This window comes from Trichophyton benhamiae (genome assembly GCF_000151125.1).
Source record: "Trichophyton benhamiae CBS 112371 chromosome Unknown Abenha-G-c-322p01.r1, whole genome shotgun sequence".
In the NCBI taxonomy this organism is placed as follows: Eukaryota; Fungi; Ascomycota; class Eurotiomycetes; order Onygenales; family Arthrodermataceae; genus Trichophyton; species Trichophyton benhamiae.
The window spans coordinates 1239537-1263691 of NW_003315110.1; the positions used below are offsets into that span (position 1 = coordinate 1239537).

Here is a 24155-nt window from a genome sequence, read left to right on the forward strand (position 1 = left end):
TACAATTGAACATGATCGTTGGCCAACAATTTTCCCGTGGTACGAATAAAATACTCCATACTATCCATGCATGCAGCCTTTAACTAGCCCCTTACGCGCCCCCTTCCCTGCTAGTGTGGTTTAAAAACACCATGCTTTGAACATCACAGCTTCAAGCCCAATTAATCATGATAACCACTCCGTACATTTTTCTGCTGGTATATGTAACTTAAAAATGATCCCCAACTCGCGTGTGTATGGGTCTCTAATAGACATAATCTTTGGGCATTATTTACAAGATATATGAGATATAAAACCACCGTCGGTGGTAACCTCCGAACATTGAGATAAAAAATAAGCGCAGCCATAATCACTCAAGATCTGGCCAGTACTTCTTCACAATCATCTTCTTATTTACCTTGCCCATAGCGTTTCTCTCGATGCTGTCAACCAGTTTCAGGACACTTGGGATTTTATACGCTGCCATCTCTGACTTCAGTTTTGTACGGAGGCTTTGAAGCTCTAGTTTTGCGGTCTGAACATTTAATTAGTAATGGTCTAATACCTGACATAATGTCCTTTAGAGTGGAAAAAGGGCATTGGAGGGGATACTTACTCCTTCTCTCTGCTTAACAACGGCAGCAACTCGTTGGCCCCATTCCTCATCAGCAATTCCCACGACGGCAACCTCCTGAACTTCTTCTAATGCCAGCATCTTTCTTTCAACTTCCAGTGCGGATATCTTATATCCGCCGCTTTTGATCAGGTCCACTGAGGCTCGGCCTTGGATGTAGTACGCACCAGCTGCGTCTCGCCTTGCCACATCCCCCGTTTTAAACCAGCCATCGCTGGTAAATTCGGAAGCCGTTGCTTCAGGCCGCCGCCAGTATTCAAGGAATACGTTTTCACCCTTAATTTCAATCATACCGTCCTCATCGTATGAAGTAACAGGTATCGGAGTCCCAGTTTCCCGGTGTGTTAGACGAACTTGTACGCCAGGGAGGGGCCAGCCAACACTCCCTTCAATACGCCGCGAAACGTCAAGGCCACAGCTCAGTCCCATGCCAATTTCAGTCATTCCGTACCGTTCAAGCAAGGTTTGCCCGGTGATTTCCAAAAATTTAGTCTTAATTGGCGTGGGCAGGGCTGCAGAGCCGCTGACTACTAGCCTCAATGCGCCAGCACCAGACCTAGCTGCTGCTTCAGAATCGGTGGATCTGATATGAGCATCAAAATAGTCGACTAGCCGCGAATACACTGTTGGGACGGCCATGAACATTGTTGATGAGCCAGGATTGCTCCACCTATCCCAAACAATCTGAGGATCAAACTTGGCATACATTTCGACTGTTCCACCGCTAAGTAGGGTCGCTGTAAGGCCGTTGATGATACCGTGAATATGATGGAGAGGAAGGACGTGGATTAGGTGATCGGATGGGGAATATTTCCATGCCTGGATAAGGGATGTTGCTTGGAATGTTATGGTCTTGTGTGTCGTGACACAGCCCTTAGGGTTTGCTGTTGTGCCAGAGGTATAGATCATTAGAGCTCTTCGTGACAGCGCAAAAGCCGGATGGAGATTGGGTATAGAGGTACAGCTTCTGCTTTCAGTGATGGGTGAGAGCTCCATGAAGCAGGTTTTGGATGACTTGTCTAGCAAAGCGGGCTTCAAGTGTTGGAACGAGCTATGAAGCACCACTAAGGATGGATCTGAGTCCGAGATAGTATATAAAAGCTCCTTCGGTGGATGAGATGTGCCTGTATCCCAGTTAGTATGATAGGTCTTTGCTAGTCACTGAGAGAAAGTTGAACTTACATAACGGCACACAGACACCGCCGGCCGCCCATACAGCCCACTGGCAAACCACATAATCATAGCCAGCCGGTACAAGGAACGCTATCCTCCTCTCTTCCAGATCTTGAACTTTCACCTGAGCCAAAATGCGCCTCTTTAATGCGGCTACATCATTGAGTAGCTGGCGATAGGTAAAACTCAGGTCCTTCGTTTTATCGATTATCGCGATCTTCCCGGGATCCGTAGACGCCCATTTCTGCGCCTCCAGAAACAACGGGAGGGACGGGAGCGACGGAGATAGTGGAAGCGCGGCGGTGGTCATATTATCATTCCGTGTGCGGATAAAGTGAATGGTTATCGGGAGGGAGAGGGCGGCCACTGCACAGAGAAGTGGAATCCAGCTTGGTTGGCGATTAAGCGGACTTGAAGCCGCGGTCATATTGGGCTTATGGTATATATAAATGCTCTATCTTCCCATCCAAAGTCGGCGACCTAGTCACAGGACGTTGTTAGCTCCAGGAATCATTCAATTGAACCTCGCAGCCTTATCCATATCCGCCCCGCGACATAGTGTTGTGGTTAGATACCTTGATAGTCCGATAGGGCATCAATGCCACAATCAATGCGCCCAGCACCGCTCACCAAGCCACAGCTGCGGTTATTATCGTCTACAGCGCTTGCGCGGACTGCAAGCAGGGTCAACCGTGAAGCTGAGCAGGGCGAATTAATGAAGTGAAACCAGCGATGGGTCGCTCGAAGGAACGCGAAGCCCCCTAAAATTATCGATCACGTGTTTGAGGCTGCCCCTGCCAAAAGCCGAGCGAAAAAAACAAAAGGCGACAGGGACGAGCAGCGGGCGGCTTTTGCGACGAACTAAGAAGAGTCAAGCAAGGGCTTGTGATAATCTTAACTTGACCGTCACTTTTGGTGTGGATGCTTGGTCTCTGCCTATCGTTATCTACAGGCTATCACAGTACTCCGTACTCCGTAGGTCCTTTCTTCCAGTCCAACTATATATATCAAGTAAGAAGTGATCGATACATGCTAGCTAGTCGTCAAAAAGTTTTAATATGATGCAAGAGGTGTCTTCGGCTCGCCCTCGGGAGCTTGTTGTCGGAATTTTTTGTATTCATCTCCTGTCTCCTCGCCTCGACTCGATTATAGTTCCCTACACAGTATATACATTTCAGGCGGTTTGGGGTTTCCCGGCTTTTATATTTAGCCAGAGTACTCCGTAGCAAAGCTGAACAAGCAAGCTCTTGTCGAATGGAGCTGTTATATCCGTATCCATTGTTGGTTTGGCTTATCTTTTGACTTCTCTCTGTAAGCGTTGTCTCCCCTGCTCAACGTTTAAAACTTGCCGCATTTAGTCGAGAGTATGATGTAGTATCCATGTGCATTTAGGTATGTTTGATTTGCCGCTGACAGGCCTTCGAAGATCCATGTCTATATCTTGGGTGTAAGTTAGAAATCCTTCAGCAGCTACACGCTGTTGAAAATATGCCAAGTCTTGGTAGTTACCTGCTGTCTGTCTCTGATAATCACTTCGCGTTCTAGAATCCCCCTTCTAGAGCACGCCACATTGCTTCTGAACCTGTTATATAACACTCCAACTTCCCTTCATCTCTTCCAGATTTCCACTAGTTTGCAGTTTATAGTTACAGGCGTGTAAACGAGCTTTGTTGCATCCTATTTTTGCGTTTGGGCCGGGGTCGAGATTAGCTCACCAATCAGGTGACTGATGACGGTGGGTCCGCTTATTAAACTTGATTTCATTGGTGGAAGCTTCCCCGCATGGACCTAGATCCCGGTCCCGTGATATCGCAAGCTGTCGATCCAGCTTCCTTCCCATGCAAAAGGTAAAAACAGACGAGTAGGAAAAGAGCTGGCCAGCGATGGAGGGTGCCGTTGGACTGACAATGTAACTGCACATCCTTTGCCAGCACCCCTGCGCTGGGAGTGACAGCAGCGCACCCAGCCGTCCCAGTCGAATTCTCATGGTAATTGATCGGCCGACCGCCACGAGCTGATAAGGCACTTGTCATCCCCATCCCTCAGGGACTCTCGAGCAAGTTTGCGGCGTCCACATACTCTCTGCTTTAGATTAGCACTGAGCTGTGTATGCTCTGGACTGCCTTCAGTGAAAATGGGCTCAGAGAAATCCGAAAAGACAGGCGTCTCGCCTGCCGGAGCCGATGACCAGATCGAGAGGACAAAGACTGAAGATGGAATGGACGAAAAAGTCGCAGTAGAGGACCGTGATTATGCTGGTGCCGTCACCAAATTATCGACTGAGGAGGTCAAGCTGGTTCGCAAGTTGGACTGGCGCATTATGGTGAGTTATTGCCCTATGGTGATTCTGGTTATTTCAGAAAGCTGACACAAAAATGTAGCCGACCTTGACATTCATGTACTTCCTCAACTACATTGATCGAAACACGCTTGCACAGGCCCGTCTTAACAATCTGGAGGAAGAACTCGGCATGCACGGCACCCAGTTCAACACTACGATTTCCATTTTGTTTGTTGGATACGTCCTCACGCAAGTCCCGAGTAACATGCTTATCACCAGAGTACCCCCGAGTTTATATATGAGTGCTTGGATGTTAGTGTGGTCAGCGGTTTCGGGTATGTGGTTGGTTATCCGCCTATGGTCAGGGCCAATCTAACCTCAATAGCTTGCACTGCTTTGGTTCAGTCATACCCTGGGATGGTGGTATGCCGGTTCCTTCTTGGGATCACGGAAGCTCCTGTAAGTGTACACACTCGGACTGGACGGTGTTGCGCATTTCTAACTATCAGCCGTTTAGTTCTACCCCGGAGCGACATATATCTTATCCATCTTCTATACCCGAAGAGAAGTTGCCGCTCGAATCGCCATGCTATACGCAGCCCAGATTCTGGCAACTGGATTCGCTGGGTTGATTGCTGCAGGTGTCTTCTCTGGGCTCGACCAAGTCAGGGGGTTGTCAGGATGGCGATGGTATGGCAGTCTTAAAAAATTGTATACTTTACCATGTCCACATTTGCTCACGCCCTTCTAGGCTTTTTATCATCGAAGGTTCCGTCTCGGCTGCCGTCGCTATTGCTGGCTTCTGGCTTCTACCGAACACGCCTTTGACTACTCGATGGCTGAAACCTGCTGAGCGAGAACTTGCCCATGAGAGAATCCAGAGAGATAAGATGGGAGAGCCGGAGAAAGCATCGACCATGCAAGGCCTCAAGCAGGCAGTCAGAGACCCGAGAACGTGGATCTTCTGTTTGATGCAGAATTTTCACCTGTCTGCCTGTGGATTTAATAGCTTCTTCCCAACGTAAGTGGTTTTCTCATACTATTCAGCCTGGGTATAATAAGTTCAGCAGACAGCTAACACAGTTTCCCCACGAGCTCCAGTGTGGTCAAGACTCTTGGCTTCAATACAACAATCACTTTGGTATTGACATGCCCACCCTTCCTTTTCGCCGGAGCAGCGGGTGTTCTCTTTGGGTACACATCTGGACGTTTCCACGAGCGTACCTGGCATATCACCGTGGGCCTTGCAACGGCCATCGTTGGGTTCGTGATAGCTGCCTCAACTCTGAACACTGCGGGACGCTATGTCGCATGCTTCATCTTCCCCATCGGTGCCTATTCAGTGAACTCGGTCATCATTGGTTGGGCTTCATCAACCCTATCTCAAACCCGCGAGAAACAAGCTGTAAGTTTAGCTCGCTCCCCTGAACCAGAACCAGACTTCTAGTTATCCGAAAGCTATGTGAAGACTGACGGGTTTCCCCCATAAATATAGGTTGTCCTTGCCATGACAAACGTCGGGGGCCAGATAGGGTACATATACGGAGCGTATGTCTGGCCCAACTACGACTCGCCCAGGTACGGCATCGGCTTTGGCACCTCTGCTGGCTTTGCTCTCTTCTCGATCCTCTGTGCCTGGTGGATGAGATATCTCCTGAAAAAGGAGAACAAACAGCTACAGGGGACTGGTACATCCACCAACCTGTATGGGTACTAACAGGCAGCAAAAAAAACAAAACAAAAAGAAAAGGCACAGCTGACGTAGGACGTAGCCATAGCAGTGCTGCCCTCCTTTCTTCCGCCATCCTCTCTTTATCTTCTCACCTGTATATATTGTAATTTGCTATAGTAGCGCCCCTGCTATGTATCCATGTGATGGCAAGTTAGACCCAGCCAGCTGATTATCAGAGAAAAAAAAAAAAAAAAAAAAAAAAAAAAAGGTGGTTGGAAGCGCGCCAAGGCCTAACGTCACTTTCCCAGCCAAACAAATCCCAGCCTCATTTTTTTCATTTGTGACCGTCAATATCAAGGCACAAGGCTCGCCCTTCGCCTGCTTCCCAGCCCGTCAAACTTCATCAGCAATTCAGGATACGAAGTACTCCGTGCAGGTTCTCGTTTACGCAACTCTTCCATGTCTGGCGATTTCTTCATCGACAGCCCGGTCCCGCCGAAGCTGGACCTGACCGGTGCCAGATCTCGCTTCTACCACTCGCCGCAGCCAGCGTCAGCGACCTCCTCGCTGTCGTTGTGTCGCACTCTCTCGACGCCGCTCATGAGCAGCTGCAAGCGTGCTCGCTATGGCTATGGCGGACTCGATGACCGGGCTATCTGGGACCGCCAGTCTCCCGTCTCGCGGATCTCGAGTCCTGTGCCACTGGCAAACACCGAATACCTACTGGCAGAGGGAGGTCTGGATACAGGGCTGTTGACGACGGCAGGGCAGCCGATACTGGGATTCTCGTCACAGCGTGATGGTGACAACGAGGAGTCAGAGCTTGACTACCGGCCCACGAGGTATCGAAAGACCAGTCGGACAATGGGGGACGTACCAGTTACACCCTCAAATATTGAAGGAACAAAACGGAAACGGGACTCCCCGGTTCCCCAGGGCGATGACACCGGCGTGAAAAGTTCTCCAGGCTGGGGTGAGGCAGTCCTCAACCTCGTTGGAGGCGTTGCTGGGAAAGTGTGGAATTTCTGCGTGTCAGCTCCCTTCCGAGGGTTTCACGCCGGCGGAGGCATAGGGTACGATATGGACGGTTCCACAGCAACGGTACCACCAAGCAAGAAAAGGGAGAGGCCCTCTCTGTCACAACGGAGACGCTCAAGCCGTTTGATGGACGATATACCAGTGCCTGGCCGTTATCCGGTAGACGAGCACTATCACATCGACAAGCCGCGCCGGGAAGATATACACAACAACTGGGTTCTCGTTAAGGAAGACGAGGATTCTCGGGAGAGCAGCCCATCTTGCAGCTCCAAGAAGCATGCTCGCCGGAACAGCGTTGCCCGCCATGTCCCTGCACGCCGCTCCGGTGCCAGAGTACAGTCCAAGCGGCCCATGACACCTCTTACACCAACACGTTCCACCAACCTCTCTCCGCATATCTACTCTCCTTCATCTGCATCATCGGTCTACAAGACGCCACCAAAGCACACTACGGTGTCAAACCCCAACGAAACCCCGTTGTCACGAGAGACTCAGAGACATGCCGCCAAACTGAGGCGCAAGGAACGTGAAGAAGATGCCAGCATACGCAGGCTGAACCACCAGCTGAAGGCCATGATCAGAGAAGGGAGACAGGCCCTGGGAACTCGGATTGAGGTTGACGAAATGGACATTGATGAATGGGATTGATCCATCTTCCCCCTTTTATTGACGATTTTCCTTTTTCCTTTGCATTTCTTTTGTTTTCTTTTCTCTGCGTTTCTAGCCTGTTGTCTCCTTTTCTTTCTTTTCTTTCGATGCTTTAATGAACCATGCTTCAACAGGGGTATCTTTATATCCCGATGATGCCACGCTTAATGACCTGATGATACCATGTCTCTCTTTTCATTATCTCCATGTTTATCCTTTTCGTTGAGCTTGAAGGGATATAAAAGACGAGAGCCCTCAGCTTCTTCACCAAGTTTGTTCTTCGTTTCCTTTTGGACCAGCAAAACGAGATGTTCCGCTTATTGATAACTTAATGAATGCCCTGCCCTGCTTCAAGGGAGGCCGAGATATGCTCCTATTACGCATACAAACCAAAATGAGATTGTCTATCAGGATATTATCCATCCGTGCTACTGTGAACCACAGCCTCGCCGTATCATCTTTTGTAGCAAACAAGCCGTTGCTTTTATCCCATATATATTCATCGAGCCGTACGGTTATGTTCAAGAATGTAAGATTTTCATGTACATCAAGTCTGTCAAGCCAGATTATCAACTGTCTCTTCTTCACAGCTTTTGAGAAGTCCACTGGACGCCAGCAGCATCGAGTCCAGCCTCGCCGTCTACGAGGACACACCAACCCTCGCTGCCCTGTCCTCCGGGCCCACCGATGGCGGCCTTGAAGTTCTCACGGGCGTATTCAAGCACCTCGTCGTCGTAGGTTCCTGGCTGCAGCCACACAGCCGGCACGCCCACCGAGTTTGCATCTCGCAGGACCTGGATAGTCACCTTTGGCGGCGTCACGATCGAGAGGGATGTCTGGGAGGGCATCGGCAGGTCAGAGGGGGATGCCACTGTGGTGTATGATTTGGACGGCAGCGAGATCGATGGCGCCCGCGGATTCAGCGGAGTGACGGCCAGCGAGTGCTCATGATACCACGCGAGAACTAGAGAATGCCACTATATCAGCATCATCGTCGTCATCATCACCAGCAGAGGAAAGGGTATCTTTGGTACTCTTGTAGCCAAACTTGCTGGCATCGGTGCTGGCGCCAGCGACCGCAAAACGCGGCGACGAGAAGAACAGCTTGACGGCAGCCTCCATATCCGCAGACATTACCAGTCTCGAGCAGCAGACGCAACAATAGCTATCAATATCAACGTCAACGTCAACGTCAATATCAACCGGACGGTCCAAGATGGCTCGCAGTTGTTGATCCTGCGCTCTGCCCGTCCCCCGCGGTGGTTTTGGCGTAACCAACTAATTGCTTTTGCCGCCTGCAAGGTTCGCCAGTCGCCAAAGCGGTTTGTTTATTTATCGGCCTGCTGGACCAGCGAACAGAGACCAGAGCCTGCGAGCAGAGAACGGACGGACGGACAGACAGACAGGCAGAGCAAGCGGCGGACCTCGCACGCTGGCGGCAAGACCCCAATGCCAGCCCTGCTGCTGACCGGCGCGGCGGCGGGCACCAACATCGGACTCGTCGCATCGCTGACCCCCTAGCGGCCCTGCAAGTCATCGCGCGCTCAAATAACCCCCCCAGCCTTCCTTGCCTGCAGGGCCCTGCGCTGGCCTGCGATGGACGGGCTGGCAGTCCCTCCACGCTCTCTACCGACGCCTCTCTGCAGCCGCGACGCCGTACGTGTCGACGAGGGACGAGAAATGCCGAAATTCAGCCAGTGGATTCGAAAGATAACCCACCGCGGCGGCCAGGCAGACGGGCACAGCGAGCAGCCTGCGCGGCCTGCGCGGCCTGCACCACCGCGCCGTCGTCTCCAGCGGCCGCGGACGCCCCTGATACCGATCCTGCCTGCTAACCGGCGGCCGCTGTCGCTGTCATATCCCGCCAGCACGCCAGACGAGCAGCGGGCGACGGAGAACAGCCTCTTCTTCACGCGGCTGCCGCCCGAGATCCGGCGGATGGTGTACATTGCCATGTTTGGGGCGCGGACGATACATATCAGCCTGAACTATTCCACCTCGTACGTGGCCGGGAAGGCTCACGCTCGCCTCGACACCATCAAGCGGACCGACGACTACAACCTGCAATGGCGGTGGTGGCATTGCGTCTGCCATCGGTACAGGAACCTCCCTTTCTGGAACGACCGCTGCCAGCTGCCACAGTATACGTCCTGCCGGGCTCACTATGGCGATCATTCAAGCTGCTTCATCGGGGTGCTGGAGTGGCTCCTCACGTCTCGCCAGTGGTATGCCTTATTTTTACATTACCTTTATTTTATTTATTTATTTATTTATTTTTTAACCGTATTATTATACTTGTATTATGCTTAATGTTTGATGTCTAACTAACGCTGTGCCTGAAATAGTTATACGGAGGCGATGTCAGTCCTATATCACACCAACACATTCATTATCAATGACGAGTTCTACGATGGCCTCTTTTTCAAGCTGCCAAATTTGATCCCGGCACATCATGTCAGGGGGATCACCTCGCTTGAACTAACATCTAGAATCATCCCGGACGGCGATGCCATTGACATCGGAGATCATGCTGCACTCGTTGCATTTTTGTGCTCTTTCTTCCCTCACTTACGCTGCCTGCGCCTGCACATCAGGAGAGGCGGTCGTTTCATAGAACGGGCCACTCACTCAGTATCCGGGTGGGTTCAGCCTGGTCTTGAAGGCTACCGTCTTATAGGTGCGGCGATCTTCTATACGACTGACCAGCTGGTACATCACTACTCGACCAAGTTGAAATGTCTAGAGATTGCTTTGGATAAGTACATCTACACAAGAGTCCTTATGGTCCAGCCGGAGGCCGTTATCAAAACAGAGGAGTCGCATCCACGGCAGTCCTGGCGCAGATTCTGGCGAAAGGTGGTCACCCACGACGGACTAGATCTAGGCTATTATGTCATGGAGGCGGAGGATCAGGTTCTCATTCCGATAGACACATGCTTATAGCTTTTGTCTATAGGCTGGAGACAGACGGAGGACGGCGGAGGACAGCAAAAAACCAACCGCTTCATGCGGGACGATCTCGACGGATACGGACACTCCTCGCTGCCGAGACGTCGTTCAATGCATGGATGTATTTTTTTTGCTTACGGTTCGTGGCGTGCAGCTCGCAGCTAACGGGGCCGCTTGTATGGCTAAGCTTCGCGGGAACCGTTCACCGGGCCAAAATTCATGGATATAGCTGCTACGGTGGATCTCAAAGGTGGATTTTCAGGATCTCTAGATTTTCTAAATATAACCAATCGCTCCGGGATTGTTGTGGTGACGTTGACAGGAGCGCAAAGTGTCTTGCTCATGGCGATGGCTCTCGGCAAAGTTCGGTTACTCTTTTTCATGCCTCTTTGGTGGTTTGCCTATATAAAAGTCGAATGAACGCCCCCCATTCAACTCCATACTTCCTTTTCACTTCCTACCATATTTCAGATTGACAGCATAACACAGTCAGGGTAACCGATCCAGAAGGAATATTTCAAAATAGCAGAAGATGGCAACTTTTGCGTTAGTAAAATCCATTTTGATATCCAGACTTTGCTGGGAGAACAAGCGACTAATTGAGATGGACCGGCCTGAGAGGTTGCCACCGAGCTCTGCAGGAGTAACAACTTTTCATACACGGCCTATGCCACGTTTCGTCCAGAATACCCTCAAAAGCTCTATGACATGATATTCGCGTATCACCATGGCGGGTACGATACATGTCTAGATCTTGGATGCGGCCATGGCGTGGTTGCGCGTTTCCTGGCCCCGAAGTTCAAGAAGGTCTACGGCATCGATCCATCGGCCGGCATGATAGAGCAGGCGAAGAACCTGACCAAGGAGCAGAACGTTGAATTCGTCCAAGCAGCTGCCGAGTCGCTTCCATTCATCGAGGACAAAAGCGTAGACATGGTTGTGGCAGGAGTAGCTGCACACTGGTTCAGCTACCCGCCGCTCTTCGCAGAGTTACAACGCGTGATGAAGCCGGGCGGTACCCTTGCTTTCTGGGGATATTATGATCACTTCTTTGTGGACTACCCCAAGGGCACCGCAGCAATGCAAGAGTATTGTTATGGCCCGGACAAGGACAGTCTTGCCAGATACTGGATCCAGCCTGGAAGCACGATCATGCGGGAGAAACTACGGGCTATCCAGCCACCGACAGACCAATGGACGGATATCCAACGGCTTGAATACCAGCCAGGCCTTAACGGCCCTGATTCGGGCGAGGGAACGAAGTTTATGGAAACTGAGATCACGCTCGGTCAGGCCGCTGAGTATGTCCGTACATGGAGTGCACATCAACGCTGGAAAGACGACCATCCAGACCAAGTTCGACGGAGCGAGGGTGGGACTGGCGATCTTGCAGACCAGATGTTAGAGGCCATTATCAAGTCTGAGGACGGCCTGCGGGATATCCCGTCTCCAGAGAACAAGGTCGTAAAGATTGAATGGGTCAGCGCTCTGATCCTGGGACGAAAACTGTGAGATTCCTTTTTGAAGGGCGTATTCATTCAAAAGACTCACACGACACTCAGGGTATATATGCCAGCTGAGCCGGATGGGTCTGTGGATCTCAAAACCATTGGATTTGGCATTTATAGAAGTATGGTAGAATAGAACCTCCACTCAGTACTCTCACTCTACATATATCTTTGAATCTCAAAATACAGTCATCAGCAATCCTGTAGACACCTCTTTTGTACACGATTCCCCCAGCGTTTCACTCGTCATATACTCTCTTAGAGCTTTCCCTTTCCATCTCTATCTCCTTTTCCATCTCTGCAGCTAAAGTCTCCGCCTCCTTGTGCATCTCCTCGTCCGACCTAGGCTCCCTAGCATCGTTATCAACAGCAGGAAATTCGGATCGTGCCCGCTTACGCTCCATAGCAAGTTTGCGTTCAGCCAGAAATCTACCAATATCTCCTTCCTCGCCGTCCATCATACCGTAAATCGCATCCGAGCCACCCTTATGATCCAGATCTGCTTTCTTCCGAGGTATTATATGCGCATGCACATGAGGCACGCTTTGCCCGGCATCAACCCCGTCTTGAATCGCTACGTTTAAGCTCGAGGCCTGGTAGACGCGTTCCACCATGCGGCTGACTCGGCGGACTGTGAGGAAGAGATTCGTCGCTTCAGCGGGGGTCAGGTCTGACAGTCGTGGGGTGCGCCGTATTGGACAGACTAGGACATGCCCTGGCAGAAGCGGTTTGAGGTTCACAAGGGCGAAAGAAAGAGGCGTGACGAAGAAGACCTGTTCAAACGCTCGTTAGCTGTCTCTTCGTCTATGTCTTTATATAGTTATTGGAGTGACGATGGGGAGGGAACCTTTGGACTGAAAGCCTGTGGGTGGACGTCTAGGCTCCAGTAAACGTACCTGCGGCGTTACAAGAAACGGCCCAAAGTGAATTGGGCTTCTCGCAACTACACTCATCTCATCTGTTGCGGCTTCGCTAGCAGATAGTTCTGTCATTGCTCTCAGAGCTCGAGACAATATTTGTAGCAAAGTAGCTTGTTGTTGACCATTAGGTAGTTATATGTAGCAGCCATGAACTCAATATCTAAGAGCCGCTTAATTGATCGCCAGCTAACGAGTTAAACCAACCATTCATATGTAACCTACTACAATAGATATCGAGAGGAACTGCAGACCTCGTTGAACTATGCAACTGTTGTATATGGAATATCGATCCACCAAAATACTGAGATGATAGATGATGTATAGTAGGAAGTGGGCGCTGATGAATATCTTTGAAAACAACTTCAAGGCCCTGAAGCCACCCCAAAACAAAAAAAAAAAAAAAAAATTACTGATACGATAGTTATAATGCACCGGCTTTAGGGCCGTCCAAATCCTGGGGCATCACCTGGTAGACTCTAGCCTTCATGTGGGTTATCATCTTCAACCAAAAAACCACCTTCTTCGTGCATATCATCGTCAGCTCCAGGAACAAGGAATCCACCTCCCGTGTCGTGACTCTGGCTATCGACCTCTGTAGTCTGATGAGTTTCAGGGTCAGGGTCCATGCGACTAGCAAATGGATTGTGAGATTCAGTTTCACCCATTCCACCGTATTCTTCCCGGAGCCGGTCATTAATGCGAAGTCCCATTATAAATTTCCGCCATGTAGCTAGGATAAGTTTGTCATGCTTGAGCTTCTCTTTTCTCCTTTTTTCCTGTTCATCAGCCATCCACGCATCCTTCAAAAGGTTCTCATTCTCGGCCGCAACGACTACCCCTTCAATTATTGGAACAGCCATTTTACTCCCGAATTCAAATCCGGTAACTGCTTCTGCATAATCTATGCCGAGTTTCTTGCAAACGCGGACGGTCCCGGGGTATGGCACATGGGCCGCTCCTTGTGGTATCATGGATGGAACGAAACAATCAATGTTCCCATACTCATTCTTGGGTATTACCCCATCCTTTATAGGCGGTGGGATTATAAATTCCGTTTGATATCGGGCGTAGAGCCCTTGCATTGGCTTCTCACCTGTCTCACGATGAAGCTCGTCTACCTCTCTTTTCCTGTTGAGCGTAACTGCCCTGATGGGAACGAGTTTCAGAGGCGTCTGCCCCATCTTAACTTTTCGTCCTTCTTTATGCCAGCTCTCAGCAGAAAGGCATTTCACTACATCCGATCGTTTATAGACCTTTTCCTCTTTCTTCTTCTCGTTTTTGCCAGTAGTGAAAGTACGGACATGGATTGCACCAGAACGGAGGGCTTCTTCTCTTTTCAAAAACCTCTCCAGTACAAACTCATCAGACGCCTTCAGACTCTGGAGTGTATCTCCCTCCTTTGGCTTATTATTCCTTGCTTGGCCAGGTGTAAGGGCTTCATCTTCTTTGGCATCGGCAGCGGTCCTTTTACTTGCTGGTCGTAGATAGCCCCGCATTGTGGTCTTAAACCAGTCATATTCGTAATATGCACGAGTTCCAGACATATTGTACGGAATTTTTTCTACGGGTAGTCGAAATCCTTTTGTTTTCCCAGGCCAGGCTTGCTTTTTCAGATACCGAATAGTGACATCTTTTGCAGTTGCATCTGGAGAGTATGCAATCACATACGCTATCACTTGTTTTGCTTTTTCCGCTTTCGCGGCTGGAGGTTCAAACATTGCTAAACGTTCTGGAGTTCTGGCCAGGTAAAATGGAAGAACAAGAGCCTCCACGGGTATAATATCATTCGTAATAGGCGATACAACTTCAGACCAGTATATTGGATGCTTGAGATCTTTATCTATCTTCTTTCCGGAACGGCTTGGCTTTTCTTTGGGGTTATATTCCTCAAATTTACTCCATCCAAAGCCAATCGGCTGTAGGCTGGTAACCATTCTTGCTTCCAGGCCAACAGCTCTTAAAAGAGAAGTAAAAAGCTGGGCTCCTGTATCACGGGACCCTTGACGTCGCCGAGCAAGCTCACGAAATTCGGTAATATCACGAATAATTTCCCCATGGTCGTTGCCATCTTCATCCGGACCATTGAATTTGGAAATCTCTCTCCCAAGAACGGGAATTGGTCTGTAACCTCTTTTTCTCAATCCAGGGGCAGTAATATTGAAAGATTCAGACCAGTAAGAAGCAAGCGCTGTCAGGATATGGTATGTAGGCTCATCCTGGCCCTCTGATATCGAGGCAGATGACTTGACTATTGATCTCCACTGCTCCAGCTGTTTATTGATTTTTTCTGGCAACTGGCAAAGGAGAATCTTCTTTGTTTCTGGATCATTAATCCAGGCATTTCTAACAGCGTTGTGAAATAGAAGACACTGCACATGCATGCAATGCGTTTGTGTCCTAATTAGACGGTCGATCTTACTTGGCCCTTTCTTGGAAGAAAGTGAGAGAGGGGCGAATGATTCTTCATTCCTTTCTAGCACGATACTCAAGTCTCGCAGGACTGGAGCTGGGGTTTGGATGTTGGAATTGGGATTAGAAGTGACATCTTCCCAGTTCACATCTTCATCTTCATCTTCATCGTCATCATCACCACTGCCGTCTGGCTTTTCGTGCAGACCTGCCTCGCTGTCTTCAGGTTCCGATAGGGAGGATTCCTCAGAAGAAGAGTCTTCCCCATCAAAGAACTCCGAGGTTCTAATCTCATCAGCCGAAGGTCCCGGAGGCGTGTCAAGTGCCTCTAATAAAGCGAGCCTTGAATTGGTATCGCGTCCATGTCGGGTCTTCCTAGGAGTCAGGGACCGTGGCATCGATGGTGAAATGGTGGCCACTTGCAGTAAAATTCACGAAATGAGTCCTTCTAGTGCAACTATCCAATCTAATTCACATTTGGTGTTTGGGATCAAAGCTTTGGTCATCCTGTGTCTCCGTTTCCGGCAAGGGGAGATGCATGATGATGATAACCCTGGCGAGCTACCTAAGTTGATAAAGTCGCGGAAAAGCGAAAAATCGCCGCGTGGTCACGTGGCTTAAATTAGCCACTGGGACTGGGTCTACATGAGTCTGAGGCAGCTCGGTATCAAATGCCAGCTATTAATGAGCATTATATAGCCGTTGTCGGAACATGTCTAGTTGTAAAATTGCAAGTCACAGTTTAGTATGTCCCGAGAGTAGACCTGGGCAAACATTCTGGAATGTATGGCAAATTTTTACTCAGGAGGAATCACTTCGAAAACGTGTAATCATTAAAGTCGATGTAGTTATTATACGCGCGTGTCTATTAGGGCAAAAGTTGAGCTCTGCTCAATTTCGGACATAACCCAGTCCAAAAAATGAATCTATCAATAGTGCCAATAACATAGGAAAGGAACATGAACATAGCAGCATAACCAAGAACATGGAATATAAGAATGAAACAGACGCCTGCTGGCAGCGGGCTAAACCAAATCGTCAGTAACGGCGCATGAATCAAGGTCCGTCCTGCTTATAAGATTCTCTAGGTTTGTATCCCAAACAGAAACAGTCTAAAGCCAGGTATTTGAGGGGTAAAAAGGAAGCGGTACGCAGACTTCACTGGGGTAACTTAGGAGGGTTGGGTTTATCTGCCCAGAATGCCTCTCTTTCTCGAATAACTTCCTCTCCCCAAGCCTGGATTTCTGGTAGCCGTATTTTCTTGAAAACGTGGTAGAACTCCGTTAGATCAAGCTTCCCACCATGGGCCCGCTCGTACTCAACGGTCTGCAGAAGCAATTCCATCTTATCGATATCGTGCACGAACCGTGCTTCGAGCGTTTTGTCTTCTTCGTACTCTTCAAAAATCTTCTGGAGGCCTTCTCCTGGAGTTCCCCCGAAGACACTGCCCAGTAGTGTCTTAGATATATATTCCATCACTTCTGCTTCTCGCCTCGCTTTTTCGGCCTTGGTCACTTCGGTATCAACGGGTGTTATATCTCCAACGATCGATTCGGCCATGTCATGAACGAGTGCCATCTTCGTGCAATGAAGAATATTCAGTTTGGAGGCAAGCGAGGGCGGGGCCAGCATCGTCATGACAGACATGCGGTACATGTGATCCGCTATAGACTCGCCATTGGAAATATCGAACCGTCGCCAGCCTTCTCTTTTGGTGGTTTTTAGCCGTTCTAGAAGGTGAAAGAATGGGATGGGCGAGGAGCCGTTTTCCGCTAGAGGATGCGGTAGTGTTGAGATAACTATGCAGAAACAAGTCAGCTTAGCCCTCCTTTACGCCAGCTGAATTGACCGATACTTACCGGACTGAGTGGTCCAGGGCGTGTTTGAACCCATCTTTATTCCAGCAATGACCCGAGCTGGGGACAAGATTAATCGATGGGGATGAGGAGCTCCGTGGCGAGTTGGCGGGGGGTTCCGTCTATCTTTATATCTGAACCTTCATATCAGTAGCCGATTATGATTATTTTTGCTTTTTTTTGGAGCTTTTCGAGATCCATGCAAACGATCAGGATGACTAATAAGCTCGGCCCTATAAAATCGCACGTTATTTGATTAAAAAAACATTCTATTATTTATCAATATGTTGTTGAACCTGGCCCTGTTGGTTGAAAGGAACAGCCTGGTCATTATTTGTGTAAAAGGCCTCCTTTGTTGAGATAGGAATAGAAGATTACATGCTCTAGGTGCTCTATGTAACTATCAAACAAAGGGATTCCCTGATATATAGGATGAAAGCAGTGTATCGCTCAACTCATTATTTAATGAAGAGATGCTCTTCCTCGTTACATAGTATAAGGTTGGCACCAGCAACATGCGAAATGCTGCCATTATCCTCCGTATCAGTAAAACGATGCATTTACCCCTGATACAGCCAGCGCTGTTCCTTGGATATTCATTCCGTTATGCTCAGGGGTCGTGCCTAAGCCATCGTCATGTGACCTGCCCCTTGTCCGGTGAGCAAAGTCACCAAATCTCCCCTGAATATCAAAATAAAGCTCGGCTGTGTGAGAGCATCGATAGCTAATTGCTACAGACAACACTACGCCTAGAGGATAAATGACAACTGTGGACCAACTCGTGCGAGATTTCCATCAGAAACCACCTATGCATAAAACGCCTCTGCGACACGAACCCTATGCGTGTTTCTACAGCGAGCTCCGGGGCCGAAACATGGCCTCAGGCTCCGCCAATTGCAGTCTTCATCCGCAATTTGAAGCTCTTGCGTCTTGATCTGCGTCCGGATTGGCCCGGAATTGTGCCATCGACGCTGTCTGATAACCAGAATAATCTGCGAAGACGAGTACAGGCGGTGGAATGGACGTTGTTTTATCTGTTTCAGCTATGGGATCCTGAGCTCGCCAGAAACGTATGAACTATCGTGCCTGTCAGGATTACTCCGTAGGAGAGTATCATCTAACATTAAACCCAAATTCATAGAAGCTCCAACCCTTTTTCCCGCCACTTGAACCTCTGCAGTCGTCAAACCTTCGGGCTGCTCTCTTCCGATCACTTTCGGAGCTGACCAAAAATGGAACTCTGGGAAGGGAGAGAATCTTGCGGAAAGCAATGCTCGAAGAGTGCACTGGAGAGAAGTTTGATGAAATCCTAGCCGAGTTCTCTACGATCGTCCTACGAAAATTTGTAGCCTCATCTCGTGAATATCGCACTGGAGCCCCTCCGTTGTCACTCCCTGTCAGCAAGCGTGGCCCTCCGAGTGATACTCAAAACCTGCTGCCGATGATCATTGCATACCGTGCATCCTTACATTCCATGATAGACCAGAAAAATGAGTTGAATTCGACATGTCGAGACCTGAAGCAATTTCTCCATTTGAAATCTAATGAGCTAGCAAATTCAAGACGCATGCCCAAACCGTTAGCCTCAGAATTGAGATATCAACAGCAAATTCAAGACTCTATCAACAGATCATGGCATGGTGATATTAATTGGGCCAACACAATTTTGAATGGAGATCCACAGGCTGTCTCAGAACCATTGCTTGAGATGGACTTTTCGCAAGTGTGGTCCGGCATGAAAAAGGTAGAGGTCAAAAATGATATTGGGTCACCAAATCATCCAGACCTGTTAGCGGATTTGGAGGACCGCCTCTCAAAACAGAAATCCCGGCTTCAAAAGTGGCGGAAATTCAAAGATTCACTAGAACTGGACAGCCTACGAACTCGGTTACGACGATCAGAAGACTCCAAGGAACCCGAAGTCATACCTCGAGAGCAAGACGGCACCATAGATCCGTTAGCCGAACATGATGAAACGCAAAAGACACCCACACGTTCTGCTAACAGTGGTATAAATTCGAAAGTTCCTTCAGAGCAAGAGATCTCTTATAATACCCCTGATACCTCCCCTAACCCAAAAACTATGATTGATACAAAGCCCGTCCAAAGGAAAGCTTCCGGGTTTCATGAGGCCTCGGAAACAACAAACTCAATCAAACCAGATAATTCTGGAAATTTATCGACAGAGGACTTGCTCGCCATACAATTAGGCGCTTTGTCTCTGGAAAAGGCTAACAGCCCTGAATTACCTGAGACTAACCCTAAAATCGATGACCACCCGATTATAGGTGATAAAAGTGGTATTCAGGACGATGGAGCACAGCTTCAACACGACGAAGACCCTGCTTCTCGGTCTGCTACTCTATTAGAGCGCACTAGACAGTCTATGCTGTTTGTATCTGCTGCGACTCCTCGTCCATGGAAGCCAATTTCAGAAAACCGCCGACAGTCCCAGCTACTTCTCCCCGGTGATCCATTCGAAACACCTGAGAAAAGAGCCGAAAATAAGGAAAAACCTAACGCTGAAGCAACAGATGAAGACCCATATAGTGACTACATTGATTATGATAGTGTGTTCAAAAGTAGACCGAAAGTCGCTGCAAGCCCTATACCTTTTGATTCGGCACAATCAAAGACACCTGGTGAAGAGAACCAAGAGGAGGGCTGCAGTTTGAGTGAACTTGGACTTGATAGTTCCCCTTTAGGAAAAGTGAAAACCCGGCCAAGGGCCCAAACTGCTATTCGGCACCCGATATCACCCGAAGATAATGCAGAAACGACATATTGAACCAGCGATAATTCAAGGATTTACATTCATGACGTCTAGACGCGTACCGTCTAGCATTGTTTTTATGTAACTATGAAAGAATCTACCCGGTGCCCCTTGCCTGATACCATAGGCTCCCGAAGATAGCCAAACAGCCCAGCAGTAGCCCTAGCTACTTTCAATAAGCTCTTTCACCTCTCTAAATATGAAAGGAGGCTCCTCTGCCATGCTGAGCTGTCCAATCCAAGCCCACGTCCGATCAGAACGATTTTAGATTCAGGTTTAGATGTTGGCTGGCTATCTTCTGCATCTGTAATTTCAAAGACTTCCCTTACACCCTGGATTATCCTTGTTTTTCCATTTGTTAGATAAAGAATACCCTTGAGTCGATGGATTTCGAAGTCTGTGATAGTCTCCCCAGGGCTGTGTTTATGTTTTGGGAATTCTTGATTCCAGAGCACGGCTTGCAGCCATTCATCGATATGCGCAACCTTATCCTCTGTTATATCCGAGATTGTGAATGCAAGTGTAGAAATTCTCTAAATGAGATTGTCAATTTTTGTCCTCAAGATAAGAGAAGCCTTTTCGGTGAAGAAGAGATAGGTAAGAACTTACAGCGTCGAGTCGACTCTGGCCTTTGGTGGAGAAATCTACGGTTGTTAATTTGTCATAAGAGTGCAGCTCAAGAACCGTGCCCTCGATACTCGGTATCTTGCTATGGTCCGTTACATGGATCGTAGCCAGACCGTTAATGGAGGTAATCCTATCTTTCACCTTTACAAGTTCATCGCTTGAGACTAGATCGGTCTTATTGAGAATGATCACATCTGCATGTGATATTTGTAAGTGGGCGGTTGTTAATATGCTTCCTTCGTGAATACCTTGCTTTTCTTCTTCGCAAGATGGTTCATCCAATAGCTTATTAATGTTCTTTGCATCGACCAGTGTGACAATCCCGTCAAGATAGATGGAGCTGCCCAGCCCATCGTCAACCCAAAATAAAGGAGCAATGTTCCCGGGGTCAGCTAGTCCGGTGGTCTCAAGTAGGATATAATCAAAAGTTCCCCTCCTGTTCATTAGAGATTCAATGGCCAGAACTCCAGCATCCCTACCGTAATGTCCGGTCAGAGCACGGCTTTCTAACTTGGCCGTAGAGGCTATGTGTCTTATACATAGATTTATCTGTAGCACATACCTTACCGAGCAGCAAATACAACCATTTGCTAGCTCAAGCCATTCTTCAACTTGCTGACCCTCTTGGTTCACAGTCATTGACTTCTCGATATCGACAGCTAAAGGCAAGTAATTTAGCTAGACGCACATACTGGCATAACAATTTCCAGCCTTACAATCACCAAACTCTGGTTTTGAACAGTCAGTATGGCCGTATACTAGTCACTGAAGGATATTTATAAGGCCCACGAACCGTTAAGAATGACTGCTATTTTCTTCCCATGTCTTTCATTCAAGATGTAGTTTAACAAAGTAGTCTTGCCTGCCCCGAGGTAGCCTGGGAGAAAAAGGTACCTTGTTAGAGCATTAAAGTCATATCGAACAAGTGTAGCTGCCAAAGTACCTGTTACTATTGTTATGGGGACTCTAGGGAGGCTTTGGTCTGTCGGAGTCTTGGGCTGTTCCTCCGGCTGTTCAGGAGCGGTCACATCTACCAGCTGTGGAGGGCTATCATCGTCATCGCTGATCGCGCTCATTGTGATTATACAAGGAAAATTAGACAAGGTAGTAAAATCCGGTCCGCCTTTCTTTATAGATCCGATCATTAATTGATCCGTATCAATCCATATCAATCGATACCTATAACCTAAATCAATATTCGACGTCCAATTAAAGTGGGCGGCACGGAACAACTTTAGCGCGATTCATCTTTTGCGCGCGGTTAATTTCCATGTTCAGGTACGGGTTTATGTTTACATCACGGAAAAAAAGAACAGCTTGAGCAAGCTATAAAACCGGCTTATCTTTACCCTGCTGGCTGATCGAAGAGTCTATATAGACAGCCTATTATAATGTCTGGATCAGCCGTATCGCCGTCAAGCTCTCCACGCTTACCCAGCCCTCCTCCTTTCACAGAAGTACAGATCGCACCCAAATCTCCAACTGTCAACGACGGGAAAAGTGATGGATCCGACGAATTTTTAGGGATACCTCATGGTCAGGATGATGCATCAGCACGGAGAATACGCCCCGGAACAAAGGCTGCAAATATGGCCTCTGGTCCCCCCTTGGTTCCGCTCTCTGAGGTTCGTTGGTTTCGTTCATAGACGCAACAGAAGATGAGGCTAGCTAACAAGAACTGACGATATGTTGGCTATAGCTCGATTCTCCCTTTCAGCTCCAAGAACATCTCAAAGCCTCATACCATCATTTCACACAACCCGCAGGTTCTGATACCGTTGCCCCAATAACCCGAGAAATCGCACGAGACTTAGCAGAGCCCCCAGCAGGTGTAGAAAGGTCACTTTGGCTGTACGAATTATGTCGATTCCTTACCATGAAAGCAAACAACCTCGTCGTTGCGTTCTTCGCAGAAGAGCCACCATGCTCAGCGCAAACCTGTCCCGAAATGCGTGCTTCTGAGTGGCAGTACCTATGTGCCGTCCACGACCCGCCTAAATCATGTTGTGCAATTGATTATTGCTGTCATACTCTCGACTGGGCAACAAATGTTCTCACGTCACCCAAATTCTTCCCAAGCCGACTCACTCTTGGTTCTGATGCGACTGGAGGACCTCAAGCAAGTATGAGGCATCTGACGAATGTCTTCCGGCGGGTGTACCGAATATTTGCCCATGCCTGGTTTCAGCATCGGGGAGTTTTTTGGCAGGTTGAAGGACATGATGGCCTTTATGTCTTTTTCAAGACTGTTTGCGACGTCTATAGCCTCATTCCTGATGACAACTACACAATACCACCTGAAGCAGAGGGTGATGCTTCTCACACCGAACCCTCGAATAGTCAGAGTCAAGGTGTTAACAGAAGGCTGACTATCCTGCGCAAGGAGGACTCAGTAACAGCAACGCCTCCCAACAGCCTTGAAGAGCCTGGTACAGGCTTGTCTGCAGCAACTACAAGGCGACATCGACATTCTCCGTCAACAGGTGTGGGCGTTACAACGATTGCCGAGGCGGCAGAAGATGATGACCTAAATAAAAACACCCTAGAAGGGACCCAGCCACTCAAAGAACCTAAGGTAGGAAGAAACGAGAAGATTACCGAGGACATCGCCGAGGAAATCACCGAGGAACCGGAATCATTGACCCAAGACGAAGGGCAGAATATCTCACTCCAAGAACAATCCACAGAATCCAATGACTCAAGTAACACGGAAAAGCCTGCTGCAGTATTAGAAGAATCCGCCTCAACTTTGCCTGCTCCAGCAGAAGTGACAGATTCTGAAAAGGAGCCAACCGAGGAAACACCTGGATCCCCCGGACCATCTGAACCCACTGTTTCAAGTATGGACGATGGACTGGAAGAGAACCAAACAGAAATTCCTGCTCAACCGATAGAGGAGAAAGGAGAAGAAGCCAGTGAATCCCAGATAACACAAGGTACCGAGAGCAAGCTAGACGAAGAGGACACTTCTGCCAAGCCTGAAGTGCCAATTGTTTCTGATACTCCAAGTACGGAGCAACCAGAGCCAGCTAAGGAAGCCAACACAACCGAGGAATCTGAAGAGAAAGATCCCCAAGAGCCAGAATCCAATGCACCACAATCTTAGTAACCGGACACGGTACTCCCTCTTTTTGCTAATACTGCGGAACATGTCTATAACGTATTCAGTTATTCAGTCCTTCGTGGTCGATATTTCCCCCCTTTCCCTTTTACATTTATTTTTATCATACGGATCGAACTTGTATATGATATTGCATCTTTCATTGCTTATTATTTCTCTTTTTTGTTTCCTCTATCCCCTATTTTACCAGCTTATTCTTCCATTGATCTCCTTACTTCGTGGCTTGACACTGGGTAGGAGACTTCTATCACTATTACATGTTATGCTGAACGGCTTTTTCCTACTAAGGTGATGTTTTTCTAGAGCCTTCCCTTTGCTATTTCTTCATGTTTCCGACCTCTACTTTATATCTTCTCTGCCTCATTTACACCTGTACTTTAACGACTCTCGGCCCTTTTTTCCCTTTTGATTGAACAATAAAAATATGTAATGATTTCCTCGATAATAGATTTTCGATATACCTTACCTGTCATATAGTAAATTTTAAACGTGGCTGGTTCAATCAAAAGAAAGGACTTGATCAGCTGGATCTGGATTGAAACATAACTAGTATACCATTTCGCACAA

At 48.5% G+C, this 24155-nt stretch overlaps 11 protein-coding genes across 11 annotated transcripts; 4 read left to right on the top strand and 7 right to left on the bottom strand.

The window, feature by feature from the left end:
- Positions 1-349: 349 nt before the first annotated feature.
- Positions 350-2096, bottom strand: ARB_06269 (uncharacterized protein; the record flags this gene model as incomplete). The annotated part of the gene is made up of 3 exons (XM_003015911.1): positions 350-514; positions 596-1767; positions 1796-2096. 3 exons carry the CDS (start codon positions 2094-2096, stop codon positions 350-352), a joined length of 1638 nt encoding a protein of 545 aa, XP_003015957.1.
- Positions 2097-3920: 1824 nt separating this feature from the next.
- ARB_06270 (uncharacterized protein) lies at positions 3921-7425 on the top strand (the record flags this gene model as incomplete). Its single annotated transcript, XM_003015912.1, has 9 exons — positions 3921-4109; positions 4168-4402; positions 4453-4526; positions 4585-4757; positions 4819-5088; positions 5169-5472; positions 5563-5771; positions 5846-5902; positions 6048-7425. The coding sequence occupies 9 exons, from the start codon at positions 3921-3923 to the stop codon at positions 7423-7425; spliced, it is 2889 nt and encodes a 962-aa protein (XP_003015958.1).
- Positions 7426-7589: 164 nt separating this feature from the next.
- On the bottom strand, positions 7590-8273 carry ARB_06271 (uncharacterized protein; the record flags this gene model as incomplete). The annotated part of the gene is made up of 3 exons (XM_003015913.1): positions 7590-7741; positions 7812-8030; positions 8084-8273. The coding sequence occupies 3 exons, from the start codon at positions 8271-8273 to the stop codon at positions 7590-7592; spliced, it is 561 nt and encodes a 186-aa protein (XP_003015959.1).
- Positions 8274-8370: 97 nt separating this feature from the next.
- Positions 8371-8559, bottom strand: ARB_06272 (uncharacterized protein; the record flags this gene model as incomplete). The annotated part of the gene is made up of 1 exon (XM_003015914.1): positions 8371-8559. One exon carries the CDS (start codon positions 8557-8559, stop codon positions 8371-8373), a length of 189 nt encoding a protein of 62 aa, XP_003015960.1.
- A 2523-nt stretch (positions 8560-11082) lies between these two features.
- ARB_06273 (ubiE/COQ5 methyltransferase, putative) lies at positions 11083-11886 on the top strand (the record flags this gene model as incomplete). The annotated part of the gene is made up of 1 exon (XM_003015915.1): positions 11083-11886. The coding sequence occupies one exon, from the start codon at positions 11083-11085 to the stop codon at positions 11884-11886; it is 804 nt and encodes a 267-aa protein (XP_003015961.1).
- A 235-nt stretch (positions 11887-12121) lies between these two features.
- ARB_06274 (HIT domain protein) lies at positions 12122-12874 on the bottom strand (the record flags this gene model as incomplete). The annotated part of the gene is made up of 2 exons (XM_003015916.1): positions 12122-12655; positions 12779-12874. 2 exons carry the CDS (start codon positions 12872-12874, stop codon positions 12122-12124), a joined length of 630 nt encoding a protein of 209 aa, XP_003015962.1.
- A 404-nt stretch (positions 12875-13278) lies between these two features.
- On the bottom strand, positions 13279-15609 carry ARB_06275 (uncharacterized protein; the record flags this gene model as incomplete). Its single annotated transcript, XM_003015917.1, has 1 exon — positions 13279-15609. The coding sequence occupies one exon, from the start codon at positions 15607-15609 to the stop codon at positions 13279-13281; it is 2331 nt and encodes a 776-aa protein (XP_003015963.1).
- A 760-nt stretch (positions 15610-16369) lies between these two features.
- Positions 16370-17104, bottom strand: ARB_06276 (uncharacterized protein; the record flags this gene model as incomplete). The annotated part of the gene is made up of 2 exons (XM_003015918.1): positions 16370-17010; positions 17071-17104. The coding sequence occupies 2 exons, from the start codon at positions 17102-17104 to the stop codon at positions 16370-16372; spliced, it is 675 nt and encodes a 224-aa protein (XP_003015964.1).
- Positions 17105-17906: 802 nt separating this feature from the next.
- ARB_06277 (uncharacterized protein) lies at positions 17907-19855 on the top strand (the record flags this gene model as incomplete). The annotated part of the gene is made up of 2 exons (XM_003015919.1): positions 17907-18137; positions 18209-19855. The coding sequence occupies 2 exons, from the start codon at positions 17907-17909 to the stop codon at positions 19853-19855; spliced, it is 1878 nt and encodes a 625-aa protein (XP_003015965.1).
- A 170-nt stretch (positions 19856-20025) lies between these two features.
- Positions 20026-21543, bottom strand: ARB_06278 (uncharacterized protein; the record flags this gene model as incomplete). The annotated part of the gene is made up of 4 exons (XM_003015920.1): positions 20026-20373; positions 20450-20942; positions 21030-21126; positions 21261-21543. The coding sequence occupies 4 exons, from the start codon at positions 21541-21543 to the stop codon at positions 20026-20028; spliced, it is 1221 nt and encodes a 406-aa protein (XP_003015966.1).
- Positions 21544-21858: 315 nt separating this feature from the next.
- Positions 21859-23573, top strand: ARB_06279 (uncharacterized protein; the record flags this gene model as incomplete). The annotated part of the gene is made up of 2 exons (XM_003015921.1): positions 21859-22092; positions 22167-23573. 2 exons carry the CDS (start codon positions 21859-21861, stop codon positions 23571-23573), a joined length of 1641 nt encoding a protein of 546 aa, XP_003015967.1.
- Between the last annotated feature and the right edge of the window lie 582 nt (positions 23574-24155).